We start from the raw sequence: 19,560 nt of genomic DNA, 5'->3' as shown, positions 1-19,560 counted from the left end.
ATACTACTTTCTCAACTTTTTGAAAATCAATTGGATGGTTAAAATCTCTTACATGAATACATAGAGCATTGGAATCTTGTCCAGTTCCAATGCTATATTTATGTTGTTTTAATCTTAGTTCGAGATTTTTACCAGTTTGACCGTAATAAACTGTATCGCAAATTTTACAAGGAATCTTATAGACACATCCATCAGCATTTTGGGGAAATCACCTGTTTACTGTGATCTTATTGCATATATATATATATATATATATATATATATATATATATATATATATATATATATATATATATATATATATATATATATATATATATTTATTTATTTATATATATATATATATATATATATATATATATATATTTATTTATATATATATATATATATATATATATATATATATATATATATATATATATATATATATATATATATATATATATATGAACATTTATTTATTTATATATTTATTTATTTATTTATTTATTTTATGCATGCTTCTAAACTGTTGTATGTGGGTGCTTCTGCAAAAACAGTGATTATGTATGAGTTTTGAATGATAATGGAAGTATTTTATTTTTGGGTCATTCTGCCTCGGTGGGAGACAGCCGGTTTGTTGAAAAAAAATAAAAGTTTCTTATTATAAGTTGCTAGGTTGGTTAATTATTATTTTAGGTGTTCCTTATTATGCAGAAAGTGCCTGGTTTTTCAGTAATAGGTTCTGAAGAATAATAAACTCCCAAATTATTATTATTAGTAGTAGTAGTAATCATATTAGTACTAATAGCAATAGTAGTAGTAATAATAATGCTGAGAGCTGTTTGCTTATCTTCAGATGAAGACCTACACACATTTTTAAAAGTATCTTATGTTGCTGTGTGATTGAAGAGTTAGTATTCATAACTCCAAAATAATAATGAGAACATTGCATGGTGTGATTATTGTGACTGCAACCTATTATTTGTCAGTGTAAATACTGTACTTGCAGGTTGATTCTGGAGATCGTCTGGGCCGTACCCCCCTGGGGCTGGCTATGTGGTCAGGACATACTAGTATTGTCAACACATTACTCCAAGAAAAAGTCTTCTTATCAGAAGATGGTAAGTTATGTTTCTTGAAGGAGAGATACTAATACATACTCCTATGTAACTCTCTATTTTTTTTGTATTGTATTTATTTGTCTTAACCCATTTTCCTGTATAAATTACTACATTTAAAGAGAAAACTTTCATTTTTCTTTTTAGGTCACCCAGTCTAGGTGGGAAATGGCTGGTGTGTTGAAAAAATGTATAATTTGTCTATCCTTTTTCTTTTTTTTAACATGCTGGCCATCTCTCACCGAAGCAGGGTGACCCAAAAAAAAAAGAAACACTTTCACCATCATTCAGCACTTTCACCATCATTCAGCACTTTCACTGTCATTCATCACTATTACTATCATTCAACACTTTCACCATCATTCACAAATAATCACTGTCTTAGCAGAGATGCTCAGATATGACAGTTTAGATGTCATTCCAAACAGCTAATATCCGAAACCCCTCCTTTAAAGTGCATGCATTGTACTCCCCATCTCCAGGACTCAAGTATCTTTTTGTATCCTTCAAAATCCTAGTCACTCCGGTTACTTGCCTTCTTGAAGGGATGAGCTTATGTGGATTTAAAACTTTTAAAGGTGTTTAATAAAAAACTCGGCTGTACGAAATTTATAAGGCATCTAGACATGAAAATGTTGTGTTAATGGGAGATTTTAACTTTAGACAAATTGATTGGAACAATGTGACAGGAAATCTTGAGTCTAGTGACTTTCTTGATATGGTTCAGGATTGCTTTTTAAAACAGTTTGTGGCAGAACCAACTAGAGGAAACAATCTACTTGACTTGGTTCTTGCCAACAAAGAATCACTAGTTAATAATCTTGAGGTTAATCATGAACTTGGGGAAAGGGATCACAAATCACTTAGTTTCAATATATCATGGAATTACCCAGATAACTGCAATCAAATCTCTTTCCCAGACTTTTGCTTGGCCAATTTCATGGGACTGAAAAATTACCTGGGTGGGCTAAATTGGGATGTCCTGACTATGGGTCAAGTAGGTGATCTTGGTTGCCAATATGACGGTTTTCAGAGCGTAGTTCTAGCTGCCCAGACAACTTTTGTTCCGAGTAGAGAAATTAGATCTAACAAAAATGATCCCAAATGGATGAGCAATAGATTAAAACATCTCATTGGTCAAAAGAGAGGCATATATAGGCGTATCAAAAGAGGGGATGGGCAGTTAAAAAATCAATATATTCAGTTAACCCTTTCAGGGTCCACAGGCCCTCTCAGAGACTTGTTCTCAGGGTCTCCAAATTTCAAAAAAAAAAAAAAAAAAAAAAATCATGTGAAAAGATAGAGAATCTTTTCCCGATCATAATGACACCAAAAGTATGAAATTTGATGGAAAACTTACGGAATTATGCTCTCGTGAAGTTAGCAGTCTTGACAATGTTTACGCATCAGCGATTTTGCCCACTTTGAGCCCTATTTTCGGCCAGTTCCAATGTACTAGTCTACAAACATCATAACTATTTCGCTAGAACTCCATTTTTTTTCTGTCGAATGAGTACAAGAAACCACCAATTTACCGATTTCAACTATCCAATACAGTGGTCAGAATTTAGCAATTTTGCCAATTTCTCAAATTTCAAAAGATGCCAATTTCCAAATAGGATCCAGAATAAACAAGAAAGACATTCCTGGCACTAAAATACCATTTCCTCTGTTCATTAGTCACGTCCCCATGCCCCTCTTACATTCTTTTGCTTTCCATTTTGAATTTTTATTCTCACAAAAAATAGAAGATTTACTGTTATGCAGACTACTGCATTAGTGTAGAAATGGTATAAATAATATCGGCGCACTTGTGAAAGAATATTGGACTCACCAGTTGATGTGTATTGGACGCTTAGCATGATTTGTTTACTTTTGAACTTCGGTAAAAATCGAACATTTCTGCTACTTTGAGCTCAATTTCAAGGTACTTTTCATTATAAAACCAGTCAAAATCATCTCAATTTCTGTAATATGTCTTCCATTCTATACAATGAGACCAGGAAAACTAGAATACAACAATAAATCCCATACAAAATTACAGTGCAAAGTTGCTGTTTTAATCCAAAAACATGGTCAAAGTTTTTTTTTTCTCATTACTCACTGTGTGCTGCAGGATTTTTTTTATACTGAGTACACTGACCACATAGACCCATTCTTTCATATGTAGGCCTACCAGCTTTTTCTCACTAGATTTGAGGGTGCTAGAATTTATGAGTACTAGTACGTCAAGGACCCTGGTGCATAAGCTGTACTAGTATGGCTGAAACCGTGAAAGAGTTAGAGAAATAAAAAAAGGAATAAGAAAAGCAAAAAGGGATTATGAGGCTAAGGTCACAAGGGATTCGAAGACTAACCCAAAGGGGTTCTTTCAGGTATACAGAAGTAAGATTAGGGACAAGATAGGCCCACTTAAGAGTAACTCAGGTCAGATCACTGACAGTGATAAGGATATGTGTGAAATTTTCAATACTTACTTCCTCTCAGTTTTTACCCAGGAAAATACTAGCAAGATTACAGAAATAATAGATTATGTAGAACAGGACGATAGAGAAATAGAGAAATTAAAACCTAACAAATCCCCAGGCCCTGATGAACTGTTTGCAAGGGTGTTAAAGGAATGTAAAGAGGAACTTAGCATACCTTTGGCTAATCTTTTCAACATATCACTACAAACTGGCATAGTGCCTGATAAGTGGAAAATGGCAAATGTAATACCTATTTACAAGGCAGGTGACGGATCCTTAGTTTTGAACTATAGACCAATAAGCCTTACCTCCATAGTGGGAAAATTTATGGAATCAATAATTGCCGAAGCAATTCGTAGCCATCTCGAAAGGCATAAATTGATTGATGAATCTCAGCACGATTTTACATAGGGGCGTTCCTGTCTTACGAATTTACTAACTTTCTTCACTAAGGTATTTGAGGAAGTAGATCATGGTATTGAATATGATATTGTGTATATGGACTTTAGTAAGGCTTTCGATAGAGTTCCACATCAGAGGCTATTGAGGAAACTTAAGGCACACGGAATAGGAGGAGAAATTTTTTCCTGGGTTGAGGCATGGTTGACAAATAGGCAGCAGAGAGTTTGCATAAATGGGAAGAAATCAGAATGGGGGCACGTCACTAGCAGTGTTCCACAGGGGTCAGTGTTAGGCCACTTGTTGTTTACAATCTACATAAACGACGTAGATGAGGGAATAAATAGCGACATAAGCGAATTTGCTGATGACACCAATATAGGCCGTCCATTTCATTCTAATGAGGACATTAGAGCACTCCAGTATGATTTGAAGAGACTGATGCAAGGGTTGGAGAAGTGGCAGAGCAGTTTAATACAGACAAATGCAAAGTTCTAAATGTTGGACAGGAAAATAACCATGCCACATATAAACTAAATAATGTAGATCTTAATATTATGGATTGCAAAAAGGATTTAGGAGTTCTGGTTAGCAGTAATCTAAAACCAAGACAACAGTGCATTAGTGTTTGCAATAAAGCTAACAGAATCCTTGGCTTCATAGCAAGAAGTATAAGTACTAGAAGTCCTCAGGCTGTTCTTCAACTCTATATATCTTTGGTTAGGCCTCATTTAGATTATGCTGCACAGTTTTGGTCACCGTATTACAGAATAGATGTAAATGCACTGGAAAACGTACGAAGGAGGATGACAAAGTTGATCCCATGTATCAGAAATCTTCCCTATGAGGATAGACTGAGGGCCTTGAATCTGCACTCTCTAGAAAGGCATAGAATTAGGGGGGGATATGATTGAGGTGTAGAAATGGAAAATGGGAATTAATAAAGGGGATGTAAATAGCGTGCTAAAAATATCTAACATAGACAGGACTCGCAGGAATGGTTTTAAATTGGAAAAATTCAGGTTCAGGAAGGATATAGGAAAGCACTGGTTTGGTAATAGAGTTGTGGATGAGTGGAACAAACTTCCAAGTACCGTCATTTACGCTAAGACGTTGTGTAGTTTTAAAAATAGGTTGGATAAATACATGAGTGGATGTGGGTGGGTGTGAGTTGGACATGACTAGCTTGTGCTACTAGATCGGATGCAGTGCTCCTTCCTTAAGGGACGTGTCTGACCTCACTAGGTCAAGGCATTGGCTTAAGCTGGTGAGAGTATTGGACCTGCTTCGAATAGGTCAGTAGACCTGTTACAGTGTTCCTTCTTTCTTATGTTCTTATGTTCTTAACAAAATTCTGAATGAACGGTATGAACACATGTTGAACCCTCAAGTCAATAATGTGAGAGTAGAAGAATTATGATGAGAGTTGAGGATGGTTGAAGATGAAGCATTATACACCTAAGAGAATAAAAACTAGATGAAAATTTGTGAAGGAAATATTTATATATGAGAGAAAGGTGGAAAGAACTCCCAGAGGCAAATACTTTAATCTTGGTATTTTTAACTGGCCATCTCCCACTGAGTCAGGGTGACCTAAAAAGGAGAAACACTTTCAACATCATTTACTCCTTCACTGTCTTGCCACAGGGGTGCGAGTACTTCAATTCAAAACTGCAAATATCTCCACCCCTAATTCAGAGTGCAGGCACTGTATTTCTCACCTCCAGGACTCGAGTCCAGTTAACTGGTTTCCTTGAATCCCTTTGTACATGTTCCCTTGCTTTATATTTTTACATGTACAGTGCCTGCACTCTAAAGGGAGGGTTTGGGATATTTGCTGTTTGGAGGAACATCTAAACTGTCATATCTATGTGCCTTTGGCAAGACAGTGTCAACGATGGTGAAAGTTTTTTTTTCTTGTTATCCTGCCTAGGTGGGAGAGAAAATCAGCATGTTGAAAGAAAATGTTGATGTTTTGTTTCTTTCAGACAAAGACTGGCGTGCCATAGTACGTGAAGAAGTGGGTCTCAGTATTGTAAAAGTGATAGAAGAGACAGCTGTTTGTCCACTGAATGCTTGCCGCACTGATGGGTTCACCCTCCTCCACCTGGCTGCCCAACATGGATATCCTAACATGATGCACAGGCTCCTCTCCCTCAAAGTGAGTCAACAAACCATTGTTCAGTTTTTCATCTCTGCTTGACTTGGTTATTCTTTTCAGTATTTAAAGAATAGTAAGGCAGAACATCGTGACTGAAAGAATTCACAAATAACTTGCACATTGGAGACTGAAACTTATGATGGCATCTCAAATTGACTTGGACCATTAACTAGCCACACAGAGCAACTAGTTAACCCCTTAACTGTCCAAACATAGATCTATGTTCTTACCATTAGCACTCCAAACGTAAATCAATGTTTTATTTTTCCTGCCTCCAAATTTGACATGATTGGCCTGGTCAGTATAGAATGGGTCTTAACACACGGTGTGTGCAGTATTAAAAAACTTGGATCACTTGGTACTGTTTTCTAGTTATTTGGGTGGCTGTTGGTAGTGGGGAGTAATGATAAGGCTTCAGAAGCTTCTTACTTTATTTATGAGATAGTGAGTATACAGGCAGTGTTTTGTGCCCATGGCCCAGAGGGGCCATGCCCAGCGAGGGAGAGAGGAGTAGGCCTTGTTAACTCTAGGATGCCTGGATACCAAGTGAGAAAGAGGCAGGGTGATGCCTTTTCAAGTGGCATGCCCACTTAGAGGCCTACAGGTGGCAGCATGAGCATGTGATGTAGTTCAGCTGGGCTTGTGAGGTCTCTGGGGAGACCTAATTTAACCAATTACAGTGGACCCCCGCTTAACGATCACCTCCCAATGCGACTATTTATGTAAGTGCGTTTGTACGTGTATGTTTGGGGGTCTGAAATGGACTAATCTACTTCACAATATTCCTTATGGGAACAAATTCGGTCAGTACTGGCACCTGAACATACTTCTGGAATGAAAAAATATCGTTAACCGGGGGTCCACTGTACTACTAGTCTACTAATTTAATTTTCCAATAAGATATATTTGATATGAAGGTTCTTACATGGAAAAGCCCATACTTATGCAAGGCATTTGTGGTGTGGTGTAAATATTATGCAGAAAATTCGGAGTGTGGAAATTAGGAAAAGGTGTGGAGTTAATAAAAGTATTAGTCAGAGGGCTGAAGAGGGGTTGTTGAGGTGGTTTGGTCATTTAGAGAGAATAGATCAAAGTAGAATGACATGGAAAGCATATAAATCTATAGGGGAAGGAAGGCGGGGTAGGGGTCGTCCTCGAAAGGGTTGGAGAGAGGGGGTAAAGGAGGTTTTGTGGGCGAGGGGCTTGGACTTCCAGCAAGCATGCGTGAGCGTGTTAGATAGGAGTGAATGGAGACGAATGGCACTTGGGACCTGACAATCTGTTGGAGTGTGAGCAGGGTAATATTTAGTGAAGGGATTCAGGGAAACCGGTTATTTTCATATAGTCAGACTTGAGTCCTGGAAATGGGAAGTACAATACCTGCACTTTAAAGGAGGGGTTTGGGATATTGGCAGTTTGGAGGGATATGTTGTGTATCTTTATATGTGTATGCTTCTAAACTGTTGTATTCTGAGCACCTCTGCAAAAACAGTGATAATGTGTGAGTGTGGTGAAAGTGTTGAATGATGATGAAAGTATTTTCTTTTTAGGGATTTTCTTTCTTTTTTGGGTCACCCTGCCTCGGTGGGAGACGGCTGACTTGTTGAAAAAAAAAAAAAATGTCTAAGACATTGCTGGGACCTATAAATACTTTGTATATATTTCTAGACAATAGTATGTGACCAAGGCAGGTGAAAATGGTCACCTGTCAGTGTGTTTGTGACTATTTAAGTACTATTTCAGTTCTGAATATTAGTGTCAGAACAAACATTGGTTATGGAATCACAAGAAATACTGCAAATTGTAATTCAGAACATAAAAATTATATAAACTAAAAAAATAAGAGGAAGAAAGGTATATCGGCAACACTTTTGCAAGCGGCAGGAATACACGTTGCCATCAGGTGAGCATCCAGTGCCAACTTTGTGATCTTATATCTCAGTAAGTACTGAACCTAAAAATTTTTTTTTAGTTTTATTACACACAGAAAATTGCCCTCTTTATTTATTTATTTTTTTCCAAAATATTCAGAGCGCTGGCAGTGAAAACATAGATTTACATTTAGATATTTAATGGGTTAATGGTCCAAGTCAGACCAGAGCTTAGTCATAAGTTTCTGTCTCCTATGTGTGGGTTATTTGTGTACTTTTCAGTATTATAGAAAGCAATCAGGAAAATCTTTAGTCTTCACCAAGTGTGAGTTTGATTACAGTTTTTGCCTACTATCTAGTACATTTGAAATGGTCTGTTTCCTCAAGCACAGTGCTTTTTCAGTTGCATGTGGTTTTAACCATTCCTACTGGAGCAACTTTTGCCATATCTGTAAGTCTCTGCATATCTTTTGCAGGTCTATTTGTCCTTTGCTAAGATTTGCCAAGTCTTGTGCCTATTATGAATTTTGCCTGACTGTGCTTTTCTAACTCCCATGTAACATGCAGTAGTGATGTTAGGGGAAATGTTTAGTGATTACACTGCTTTGAGGAGATGTTAATTGCTTCTTTATGTATCATAATAAAACTTGCTGTTCTTGATTACAATATTAGATGCCTTGTTTAGTTAAGCTACTGAAGGCTAATTTATGTACTTCATAATATAGAGCTGGAAAGTACAGTACCAGCACTATGAAGGATGGGTAGGGATGTTACAGTCCTGGAGGTGGGTAGTACAGTGTCTACACTGAAGGATGGGTGGGGATATTACAGTCCTGGAGGTGGGAAGTACAGTGCCTGCACTCTCAAGGAGAGGTGGGGATGTTACAGTCCTGGAAGGTGGCAAGTACAGTGCCTGCACTCTGAAAGATGGGTGAGGGTGTTACAGTTGTGGAGGTGGCAAGTACAGTGCCTGCACTCTGAAAGATGGGTGATGGTGTTATAGTCGTGGAGGTGGGAAGTACAGTGCCTGCACTCTCAAGGAAAGTTGGGGATACTTGCAGCTTGGAGGGGCATCTGAGTTGTAGTATCTACACACCTCTGGTAAGGCAGTGAATGATGGTAAAAGTGTTTTCTTTTTTAGGTCACTTTACCTCGGTGGGAGATGGCCAGTGTGTCAAAAAAAAAATATATATAGGCATAGAATACCTTGCAAGGAATTTATTATTTGATATAGCATAGCCATTAATTTCTGTTACATAGTCTTGAAGGGGGATAATTTATCTGCCATAAATGCATGTGTAAATACATGATGGATGTTTTACTATATAGTACATATATGTGAAAGTTTTTAACAAATCTTCATTTCAGTTGTAGTAACAAAAACCTTTATTGCAGGTGTCGCCAGATGTGAAGAACAATCATGGAGAGACGCCGCTCTTTGTGGCCATCAGGAGCAACCAGCTGGCATGTGTGCAGCAGCTGATCAATGCTGGCACTCGTCTCAGTCTTGTGGACAACCGTGGTGGCACTGCTCTGCACATGGCTGCTAAAAACGGGAATGTCACTGTTATTGACATGCTCTTGACAACCTCTGAGCTGGAGGAACGTGATGTAGACATCAATCGCTGTGACAACATAGGTTATACACCAATATATTATGCTATCAATGCCAGCAGGTAAGATGAAATTATCACTGTGTGTGTGTGTGAAAATAAATTTATCTATCTTTGTTACTGTTATTAATCTTTCTTTCAACGTACCAGCCATATCCCACTGACACTGTTGTTAGTATTTATATATATTCTTTCCTTTCTTTCAACACACTGGCCGTATCCCACCGAGGCGGGGTGGCCCAAAAGGAAAAACAAAAGTTTCTCCTTTTACATTTAGTAATATATACAGGAGAAGAGGTTACTAGCCCCTTGCTCCCGGCATTTTAGTCGCCTCTTACAACGCGCATGGCTTACGGAGGAAGAATTCTGTTCCACTTTGTTACAAAAAACGCGATTCTAAAAGCTTAGAGATCTCCAGTGAATACTAGAAAGGACTGCCCTTCTAGCATCCAGCCTGTTACTGGGTTTTCGTAACAAGTAGTCAGTATCCTTGTCCAATTATCCATTAAAATTCAGTATGGTTCAATAGTGTTTTAGGATTACAACTGGTAGGCTACTAACTAGAGAAATTAAAATTTAATAAATTTATTAAGTAATAAGTTGTCTAGAGGTATATTATCAAAGTAAATTAAATCACAACAATCAAAATAAAATCAATCTCTCGAGTTCAATATTATTGTGCTGAAAGCACATATCACATTTATAATTCTTAAGTACCGTCAGGTACATTAACATTTAATAAGATATTACAAATATGTACAAGTAAGTGTGTGTATGCGTGTAAGTGCGCTTAAGTAGTTAGCTATGTCTCAAGACTCGAATAAGACTTAAACAAGTGACTGACAAAGTCCTCAAATAAACTAACTTCTTGACCGACTGGCAACCCGAACAGTCTGCTTGAACAACAAAGAATGCTAAGCCCAATAGCAATGCAATATGCGACTGCGACACAATCAGGATCAAGGAGATAATATAACGACACTAAGTAGGGACCATCTGCAGATCCTCCACAAAAGTTACAACACTCCCATAATACTGAATCTTCGTTCAGCATAGGAAAACTGTGACTGTGACAATACACAGGAACCAGTACAAAATTAGGTCAGAAGCAATAGCTAAGGACCTGAGATGTTCAGAGTGTCTATGTGACACACAACCTCAGTACAACGTCAAAAATCACAAAGTCTATACAATGTTCTGTGAACAAAGTTCTACAGAACTAACAAGAATAATGAGACAGACAATCTGTCCAACCAGCAAGCGAGTCTCCAGCAGACTGACTACTTCACAAGAGGTGAGGACACCCCCCCCTCGATCACGTGATAGCTACGTGGACAACTGCAGCTCAGAAGCCGGCAGTATAACGAGCGACAAGCGATAATTACAGTAGTTTGACAATCAAGACTAACTGAGCACATTTTATGGACATCCTAACAACATAAGCTAAATAACAATATAACAGTCAAATAATAATATAAAGTCATACATTTACGATTTAGCTATTATCGCAAATATAAGCAATATAAAATTAAATGAAAAGGTAATATACATTACATATATATATACATAATCATTGTAACCCATTCAGGGGTTGCAACACCCCCCCCAACACGACAGAGGGTCGCACTAGGAGTTGCATGTCTTTCACATTATTTCTGGTTACTCATATCAATATTATCATCAATATAAAAATTAACGAGTCTCTCTTGTGCCAAGCACCTCTACAATTTCACAGCGTCCGTCACTAGGATATGTCTCTAGTTCTAGGGCAGTACACAGTATAGTATCTCTTCATACTCGTGGTTATGTACATCAGTGTAGAGACAGGATAGCGCTGACAAGGAGGGCACTGAGGCTCGATCATTGTAGAGGAGACTGCATTCCACTCTTAAGTAGTGGTTGTGGAATGCGAGGCAGTATGAACATCTGAGTATGAAACAGCTTAAGGTGTGTAGTGAGGGGGGGGGTCTGCGACAGGACAGTGTTGCGTCACGCAGTACATCACCCACACCACACTACTCACTCAACACTCAGCTTGTCTCCTCCTCACACAACATTACTGTGAATATATAAATATAATAATTAGACATGACATGAGTATATATTGTTAATATGGGCTGGAGGGATTAAGTTACTTTACTGAATTTGACATAGCAAGTAACAAAAGGTATTTGGGCATAAAATTACGTTAATTTAATGTAATTGATAATTATTAAGGACGAGACAGAGCGTCAGCAATTACATTACAATGACCACTTATGTGTTTTATACTAATAGAATAAGGTTGGATTCTGAGGGCCCACCTCATGATCCTAGCATTTTTACTCTTCATAGTATTTATGTAGGTGAGTGGATTGTGGTCAGAAAAAACGTTAATTTTAAATGGGGAAGTGCCCAAATACACGTCAAAATGTTCCAAGGACACCACAAGAGCTAGAGCCTCTTTCTCAATAGTGGCATAATTTTTCTGGTGTCGTTTAAGCTTAGATGAATAGTAACATATAGGATGGAGAATGTCAGTGGATGTTGACTGTTGGAGCAGCACAGCACCCACTGCATAACCACTCGCATCTATATGTAAAAAGAAGGGAAGATTAAAATTAGGACTTTTCAACACAGGAGCAGAGGAAAGCAAACGTTTCAACCTTTTGAACGAGTCTGAACAATCTCTAGTCCAGGTGAACTGAACTTTGCTACTAGTAAGCTCAGTGAGAGGAGCTGCAATCTGAGAAAAGTTGGGACAGAACCTGCGATAATATCCTGCCATACCCAGGAATCTCTGAACTCCCTTCCTATCATGTGGCACTGGAAATTCAGAAATTGCACGAACCTTAGCCTCAATAGGAGCAACCTCACCTTGGCCGATACAAAAGCCTAGATAGGTAATCTTGGCTTGACCAAAACTACATTTAGCTAAGTTAACAGTGAAGTTGTAGTGCGCCAGTCTCTCAAACAATGCTCTGAGACGAGTCAAGTGCTGTTCCCACTCGTCACTGTACACCACTAAGTCGTCAAGGTAGGCTTCTACTCCTTCTAAGTTGTGGGTCAACTCGTTCATTATACGTTGGAATGAAGAAGCCGCGTTACATAGGCCGAAGGGGGTGACGAGGTAGTTAAACAATCCATCTTGAACAGTAAAAGCAGATATTTCTTGAGCACGTTCAGTAAGCGGGACTTGATAATAGCCTCGTAAGAGATCTAAACGGCTGACAAACTGGGCTCCTGACACACGGTCAATAAGGTCGTCAATGCGAGGTAGAGGATAACCATCAGGCAAGGTGACAGAGTTCACTTTCCTGTAATCAGTGCACATCCTGAAACTACCGTCAGGTTTAGGCACTAAAATACAGGGAGATGCCCATGGACTTTTACTGCGTTCAATAAGTCCGTGAGATAACAGAAAATCAACCTCTTCTCTCAATGCTTTATGCTTTGTTGGACTCATCCTGTATGGTGATTGCTTAATGGGTGATGCTCCCTGTACATCAACGTCATGTACGGTGATAGGAATGAGAGGTGCAGGTGGAGGTGTGTGCGCTGGCTTGCCTGTCACTTGACACACGTGGCAACGTCGCACATGATCAGCTACTGTTTCCTTCATCTTTGGCCAAGTAAAATGTTTTGCCAGTTTACCGAGTGTCTTCTTGACACCCAAATGTCCTCCTATGGGACTATTGTGAGCAAAATCAATGGCTTGTTCACGAAATGTAACTGGTAACACTACTAGATGCTTGACTGTGTTAGAAACACTATCAGCTGACAACTTACATGTGTTTTTCTCCATCAGTACACCGTTACTATAATAGTAACAATTATCGAGATCCTTTGCTTCACTCTCAGTAACTGCTATATCTCTCAGTCTTTCCAGTGACTGATCAACAAACTGATCCTTGATTAAATCATCATGAGTTAGAAATTTAATGTCAGTTGTGTCCTGACTAGGTTGATGACCGGGGGGAGTCAGTGTTAATGATCCTGGGCGCAGAGCGTCACTAAACAACATATTCAAGCCCAAATCATTGTCATCAACTAACTCAACAGGAGACAAGGATGGTTGTTGAATCTTTGACATAGCTCTAGTAATTGCGCTGAGAGGAAATAAAATAGGTTTCTCTCTACAAGCTTCAATGGCATAATTATCATCAGTGTTATTATCAATCACAAGTGGTTCCTTACATATACCAGCATGAAGGATATCGTTCCCTATCAACAAGTCCACTGACCTGATGGGAAATACACCACTGGATATACCCACTGAAATATAACCAGTATAATAGCTTGTTTCAATATAAACTTTGTGCAGAGGCACTTTTATAACAGCCCCTCCATAGGCTTCTAACAATACATCTATCTTGCAATAGGTATCGTCAGTAATGGGCAGTACATCTTCTCTTAATAACGTGAGATAACTGCCAGTGTCTCTGAAAGAAATTATCTCAGTTAGATGTGATTCGTCAAATCCTACTTTATCTCTCGAAAAGTAAGGACTCATCGCTGAACGAATCTTTTCGTCAGATACACTTTCTGACGCTAGTCATCTATCCTGAGTAACATTATCTAAAACAGTAGGATCAGAGGAATTGCTAGAATTTTGGTGTCTTTGTTGCACGGAAGAGGATACGACTTGAGTGGGGGCGCCAGCCGCACGACTGTTTCTCGTATCTCTTTCTAATTTATAGCAATACTCTCTAGCATGTCCTTTTCTGTTACAATAGGTACATTTAACTTTCTTCTTCTCGATACCAGATTTCTGTCTAGCCACAGAGACAGATTCAGGATTGTGAGTTTTCCTGGTAAAGGTACGAGAAGTTACAGTAGCAGGTACATCAGGCTGGCAATGAGCAGCTGATTTAGGTTGCCAACTTCTAGGACAATTTTTAGTTAGCTTGTTTCTGTGTGTTTTAGTACATACAAGGTTGTGAGAAATTTCGTAATTGTCTGCTAATGCTGCAGTTTCCAGAATATCTGAGGTAGTATGATCGATCAGATATTCTTGTATGTCAGCAGACATACAGTTGTTAAACTCTTCGTGTAGTAACAACTGAACAAGGCTGTCATAGTTGGTACACTTAGCAGCTCTAGACCATCTCTGAAATACAACTTTTTTCTCACGAGCAAACTCTACACAAGTTTGATCTTGTCGTCGTTGTAACGTACGAAATGCTCTCTGATAACTTACAGGTAACAAGTTATATGTCTCTAGAATAGTTTGTTTGACAGCGTCATAACTAATGTACTTAGCAAATGGTAAAGCAGCCGTACAAGTTTGAGCTCTTCCCGTCAAAGCAGTATGAAGCAATGTTGCCCAGTGCTTACGTGGCCAGTTCATAGCACGTGCCTGGTTCTCAAACACATCAAAATAGGTGTCTAAGTCACTTTCAAAAAACTTAGGAACCATTGATGCAGCTTTCTGCACATTAAATGTGTCCTGTGATCTATCAGTCTGTTGTCTTCCCAGACGAACATTTTCTCTTTGGAAATCTTCTTCGTTCAATCTCCTCTGTGCCTCAATTTGTGCAGTCTGCAACATAATGAGGCGTTCCAACCTCTCAAACTGTTCCTGAGAGATAGGACCAGTAGGTAATGGAGGAGTAGGGAAATTAACATGGTCTGGACGGTCCTTAGGTCGGACACTTGGTCCAGCCGTCTCTGGAGTGTCTAGATCTGGTCTAGGATACGTAAATACAGGTGTAGCATACACAGTACTAGCGTGAGGCTTAGTCATACCAGCTATACTCTGTACTAATGTGTCAGTGAAGGAAGGAGCGAGCGAGAACTGATCTACACTAGGCTCAGACACGAGGCTCACTTCTGCTCTAGTTGCTCTTTCTTCAACTTCAAATAGAGCCATACTTCCTAATTGTGACACTAGGCTTTCTGAATCTGAATCATAATCAGACATCTCTGTATGAGCAGGAAACAATATATCTTTAATTAATGCTCTGACAGTTTCTGCAGTGTAATTCCTGTTATACGTCACACCGAGATATTTGGCTACTTGCCAACACGTCTGAAGTTTTAATGTACTTAACTCAGACAAAGTCAGAGTATCAATTAACTGTTTCACTTTGGCATACATCACGAAAATAATTGTACTACGAGAGAGTGATTATGGGAAACTATAATCCTAATAGGAATTTTAGTGTTAGTTGTCTTAGAGCTAGAACTCATAAACAGTATTTCCATCTCCTTGGATCAAGAGACTCAGTCAAGTACATACATCCACCTGGTATGTTGTACAAGACTAAACTCAAAGTCTTCAGATTAGGAAAGTACTCAAAGTGTTTGACCATAGATTCACTAGTATGTCAAACTGGACAATTTCTCCAACACCTTGGATCAAGAGCTCCCGGACAGGCCCCCATTTGTTACAAAAAACGCGATTCTAAAAGCTTAGAGATCTCCAGTGAATACTAGAAAGGAGTGTCCTTCTAGCATCCAGCCTGTTACTGGGTTTTCGTAACAAGTAGTCAGTATCCTTGTCCAATTATCCATTAAAATTCAGTATGGTTCAATAGTGTTTTAGGATTACAACTGGTAGGCTACTAACTAGAGAAATTAAAATTTAATAAATTTATTAAGTAATAAGTTGTCTAGAGGTATATTATCAAAGTAAATTAAATCACAACAATCAAAATAAAATCAATCTCTCGAGTTCAATATTATTGTGCTGAAAGCACATATCACATTTATAATTCTTAAGTACCGTCAGGTACATTAACATTTAATAAGATATTACAAATATGTACAAGTAAGTGTGTGTATGCGTGTAAGTGCGCTTAAGTAGTTAGCTATGTCTCAAGACTCGAATAAGACTTAAACAAGTGACTGACAAAGTCCTCAAATAAACTAACTTCTTGACCGACTGGCAACCCGAACAGTCTGCTTGAACAACAAAGAATGCTAAGCCCAATAGCAATGCAATATGCGACTGCGACACAATCAGGATCAAGGAGATAATATAACGACACTAAGTAGGGACCATCTGCAGATCCTCCACAAAAGTTACAACACTCCCATAATACTGAATCTTCGTTCAGCATAGGAAAACTGTGACTGTGACAATACACAGGAACCAGTACAAAATTAGGTCAGAAGCAATAGCTAAGGACCTGAGATGTTCAGAGTGTCTATGTGACACACAACCTCAGTACAACGTCAAAAATCACAAAGTCTATACAATGTTCTGTGAACAAAGTTCTACAGAACTAACAAGAATAATGAGACAGACAATCTGTCCAACCAGCAAGCGAGTCTCCAGCAGACTGACTACTTCACAAGAGGTGAGGACACCCCCCCCTCGATCACGTGATAGCTACGTGGACAACTGCAGCTCAGAAGCCGGCAGTATAACGAGCGACAAGCGATAATTACAGTAGTTTGACAATCAAGACTAACTGAGCACATTTTATGGACATCCTAACAACATAAGCTAAATAACAATATAACAGTCAAATAATAATATAAAGTCATACATTTACGATTTAGCTATTATCGCAAATATAAGCAATATAAAATTAAATGAAAAGGTAATATACATTACATATATATATACATAATCATTGTAACCCATTCAGGGGTTGCAACACACTTCCCCATGGAGATAAGAGGAAATAAACAAGAATAAGAACTAGAAAGAAAATAGAAGAAAACCCAGAAGGGTGTGTATATATGTGCTTGTACATGTATGTGTAGTGTGACATAAGTGTAAGTAGAAGTAGCAAGACATACCTGAAATCTTGCATGTTCATGAGACAGAAAAAGGGACACCAGCAATCCTACCATCATGTAAAACAATTACAGGCTTTTGTTTTACACTCACTTGGCAGGACGGTAGTACCTCCATGGGCGGTTGCTGTCTACCAACCAGAGAGGGAGGTACTACCGTCCTGCCAAGTGAATGTAAAACAAAAGCCTGTAATTGTTTTACATGATGGTAGGATTGCTGGTGTTTTTTGTCTGTCTCATAAATATGCAAGATTACAGGTATGTCTTGCTACTTCTACTTACACTTAGGTCACACTACATATACATGTACATGTTTATTTATACACACTCATCTGAGTTTTCTTTGATTTTATCTTAAAGTTCTTGGTCTTATTACTTTTCCTTTTATATCCATGGGGAAGTGGAATAAGAAACATTCCTCCGTAAGCCATGCGTGTTATAAAAGTCAACTAAAATACCGGGAACAATGGGCTAGTAACCCCTTTTCCTGTAAAGATTACTAAAAAGAATGAGAAGAAGAAGATTGTCAAAGTAGGAAGTCTGAATGTGCGTGCATGTTGTGCAAATGATAAGAAAGAGATGATTATGGATGTTATGAATGAGAAGAAGCTGGATGTCCTGGCTTTAAGTGAAACAAAGCTGAAGGGGATGGGAGAGTTTCAGTGGAGAGGAATAAATGGGATTAGGTCATGGGTTTCAAATAGAGTTAGAGCTAAAGAAGGAGTAGCAATAATGTTGAAGGATAAGATATGGCAGGAAAAGAGGGACTATAAATGTATTAATTCAAGGATTATGTGGAGTAAAATAAAGGTTGGATGTGAAAAGTGGGTTATAGTAAGTGTATATGCACCTGGAGAAGAGAGAAGTGTAGAGGAGAGAGAGAGATTTTGGGAAATGTTGAGTGAATGCGTGGGGAGTTTTGAGCCCATACCAGCGCAAGGGCTTCTTTTTCAATGGTAGAGTAGGCCCTCTGGTGTGGCTGGTACTTGGCCGAGAAGTAGGCTACAGGCTGCAACCCATCGTCCCCGGTTTGCAACAGTACTGCCCCAACCTCAGACTCACAAGCATCAACTTGTAATGAGAAAGATTTGGAGAAGTCTGGAGACAAAAGAAAGGGTGCAGTACACAATAATCTTTTTGCTTTCGTAAAAACATTTTGACATTCTGCAGTCTAATTAACCCTTTCAGGGTCCCCAGGCCCTCACCCAGACTTGTTCTCAGGGTTGCCCAAATTTCAAAAAAAAAAAAAAAAAAAAATCTGATGAAAAGATAGAGAATCTTTTCCCAATCATAATGACACCAAAAGTATGAAATTTGATGGAAAACTTGCGGAATTATGCTCTCGTGAAGTTAGTGGTCTCGATGATATTTACGCATCGGCGATTTTGCCCACTTTGAGCCCTATTTTCGGCCAATTCCAGTGTACTAGTCGACAAAAATCATAACTATTTCGCTAGAACTCCATTTTTTCTATCGAATGAGTACAAGAAACCACCCATTTACCGATTTCAACTATCCAATACAGTGGTCAGAATTTAGCAATTTTGCCAATTTCACACAAATTTCAAAAGATGCCAGTTTCCAAATAGGGTCCAGAATAAACAAGAAAGACAATCCTGGCAGTAAAATAACATTTTCTCTGTTCATTAGTCATGTCCCCATGCCCCTCTTACATTCTTTTGCTTTCCACTTTGAATTTTTATTCTCGCACAAAATAGAAGATTTACTGTTATGCAGACTACTGCATTAGTGTAGAAATGGTATAAATAATATCGGCGCACTTGTGAAAGAATATTAGGCTCGCCAGTTGACGTGTATTGGACGCTTCGCATGATTTGTTTACTTTTGAACTTTGGTAAAAATCGAACACTTCTGCTAGTTTGAGTTTAATTTCAAGGTATTTCTGTAATATGTCTTCCATTCTATAAAAGGAGACCAGGAAAACTAGAATACAACAATAAATACCATACGAAAATACAGTGCAAAGTCGCTGTTGTAATCCAAAAACACTGTCAAAGTTTTTTTTTTCTCATGCACTGTGTGCTGCAGGATTTTTTTTATACTGCGCACACTGACCACATAGACCCATTCTTTCATATGTAGGCCTACCAGCTTTCTCTCACTAGATTTGAGGGCTCTAGAATTTAGGCGTACTAGTACATCAAAAACCCTGGTGCATAAGCCATGCTAGTACGTCTGAAACCCTGAAAGGGTTATAGG

General features: G+C 38.5%; 1 protein-coding gene across 1 annotated transcript in view; it reads left to right on the top strand.

Annotated features, from left to right (window-relative positions):
• Positions 1 to 565: 565 nt before the first annotated feature.
• Positions 566 to 19,560, top strand: part of LOC128687208 (uncharacterized) — a 274,565-nt gene continuing 255,570 nt past the window's right edge. Inside the window, exons 1-4 of the mRNA XM_070098520.1 lie at positions 566 to 571; positions 992 to 1,103; positions 5,956 to 6,128; positions 9,395 to 9,675. Of these exons, the coding sequence (XP_069954621.1) occupies positions 566 to 571; positions 992 to 1,103; positions 5,956 to 6,128; positions 9,395 to 9,675 (572 nt within the window). The remainder of the gene's footprint in view (positions 572 to 991; positions 1,104 to 5,955; positions 6,129 to 9,394; positions 9,676 to 19,560) is intronic.

This window comes from Cherax quadricarinatus, chromosome 62 (genome assembly GCF_038502225.1).
Source record: "Cherax quadricarinatus isolate ZL_2023a chromosome 62, ASM3850222v1, whole genome shotgun sequence".
Lineage (NCBI taxonomy): Eukaryota > Metazoa > Arthropoda > Malacostraca > Decapoda > Parastacidae > Cherax > Cherax quadricarinatus.
This window is presented reverse-complemented; position numbering and strand designations above follow the sequence as displayed.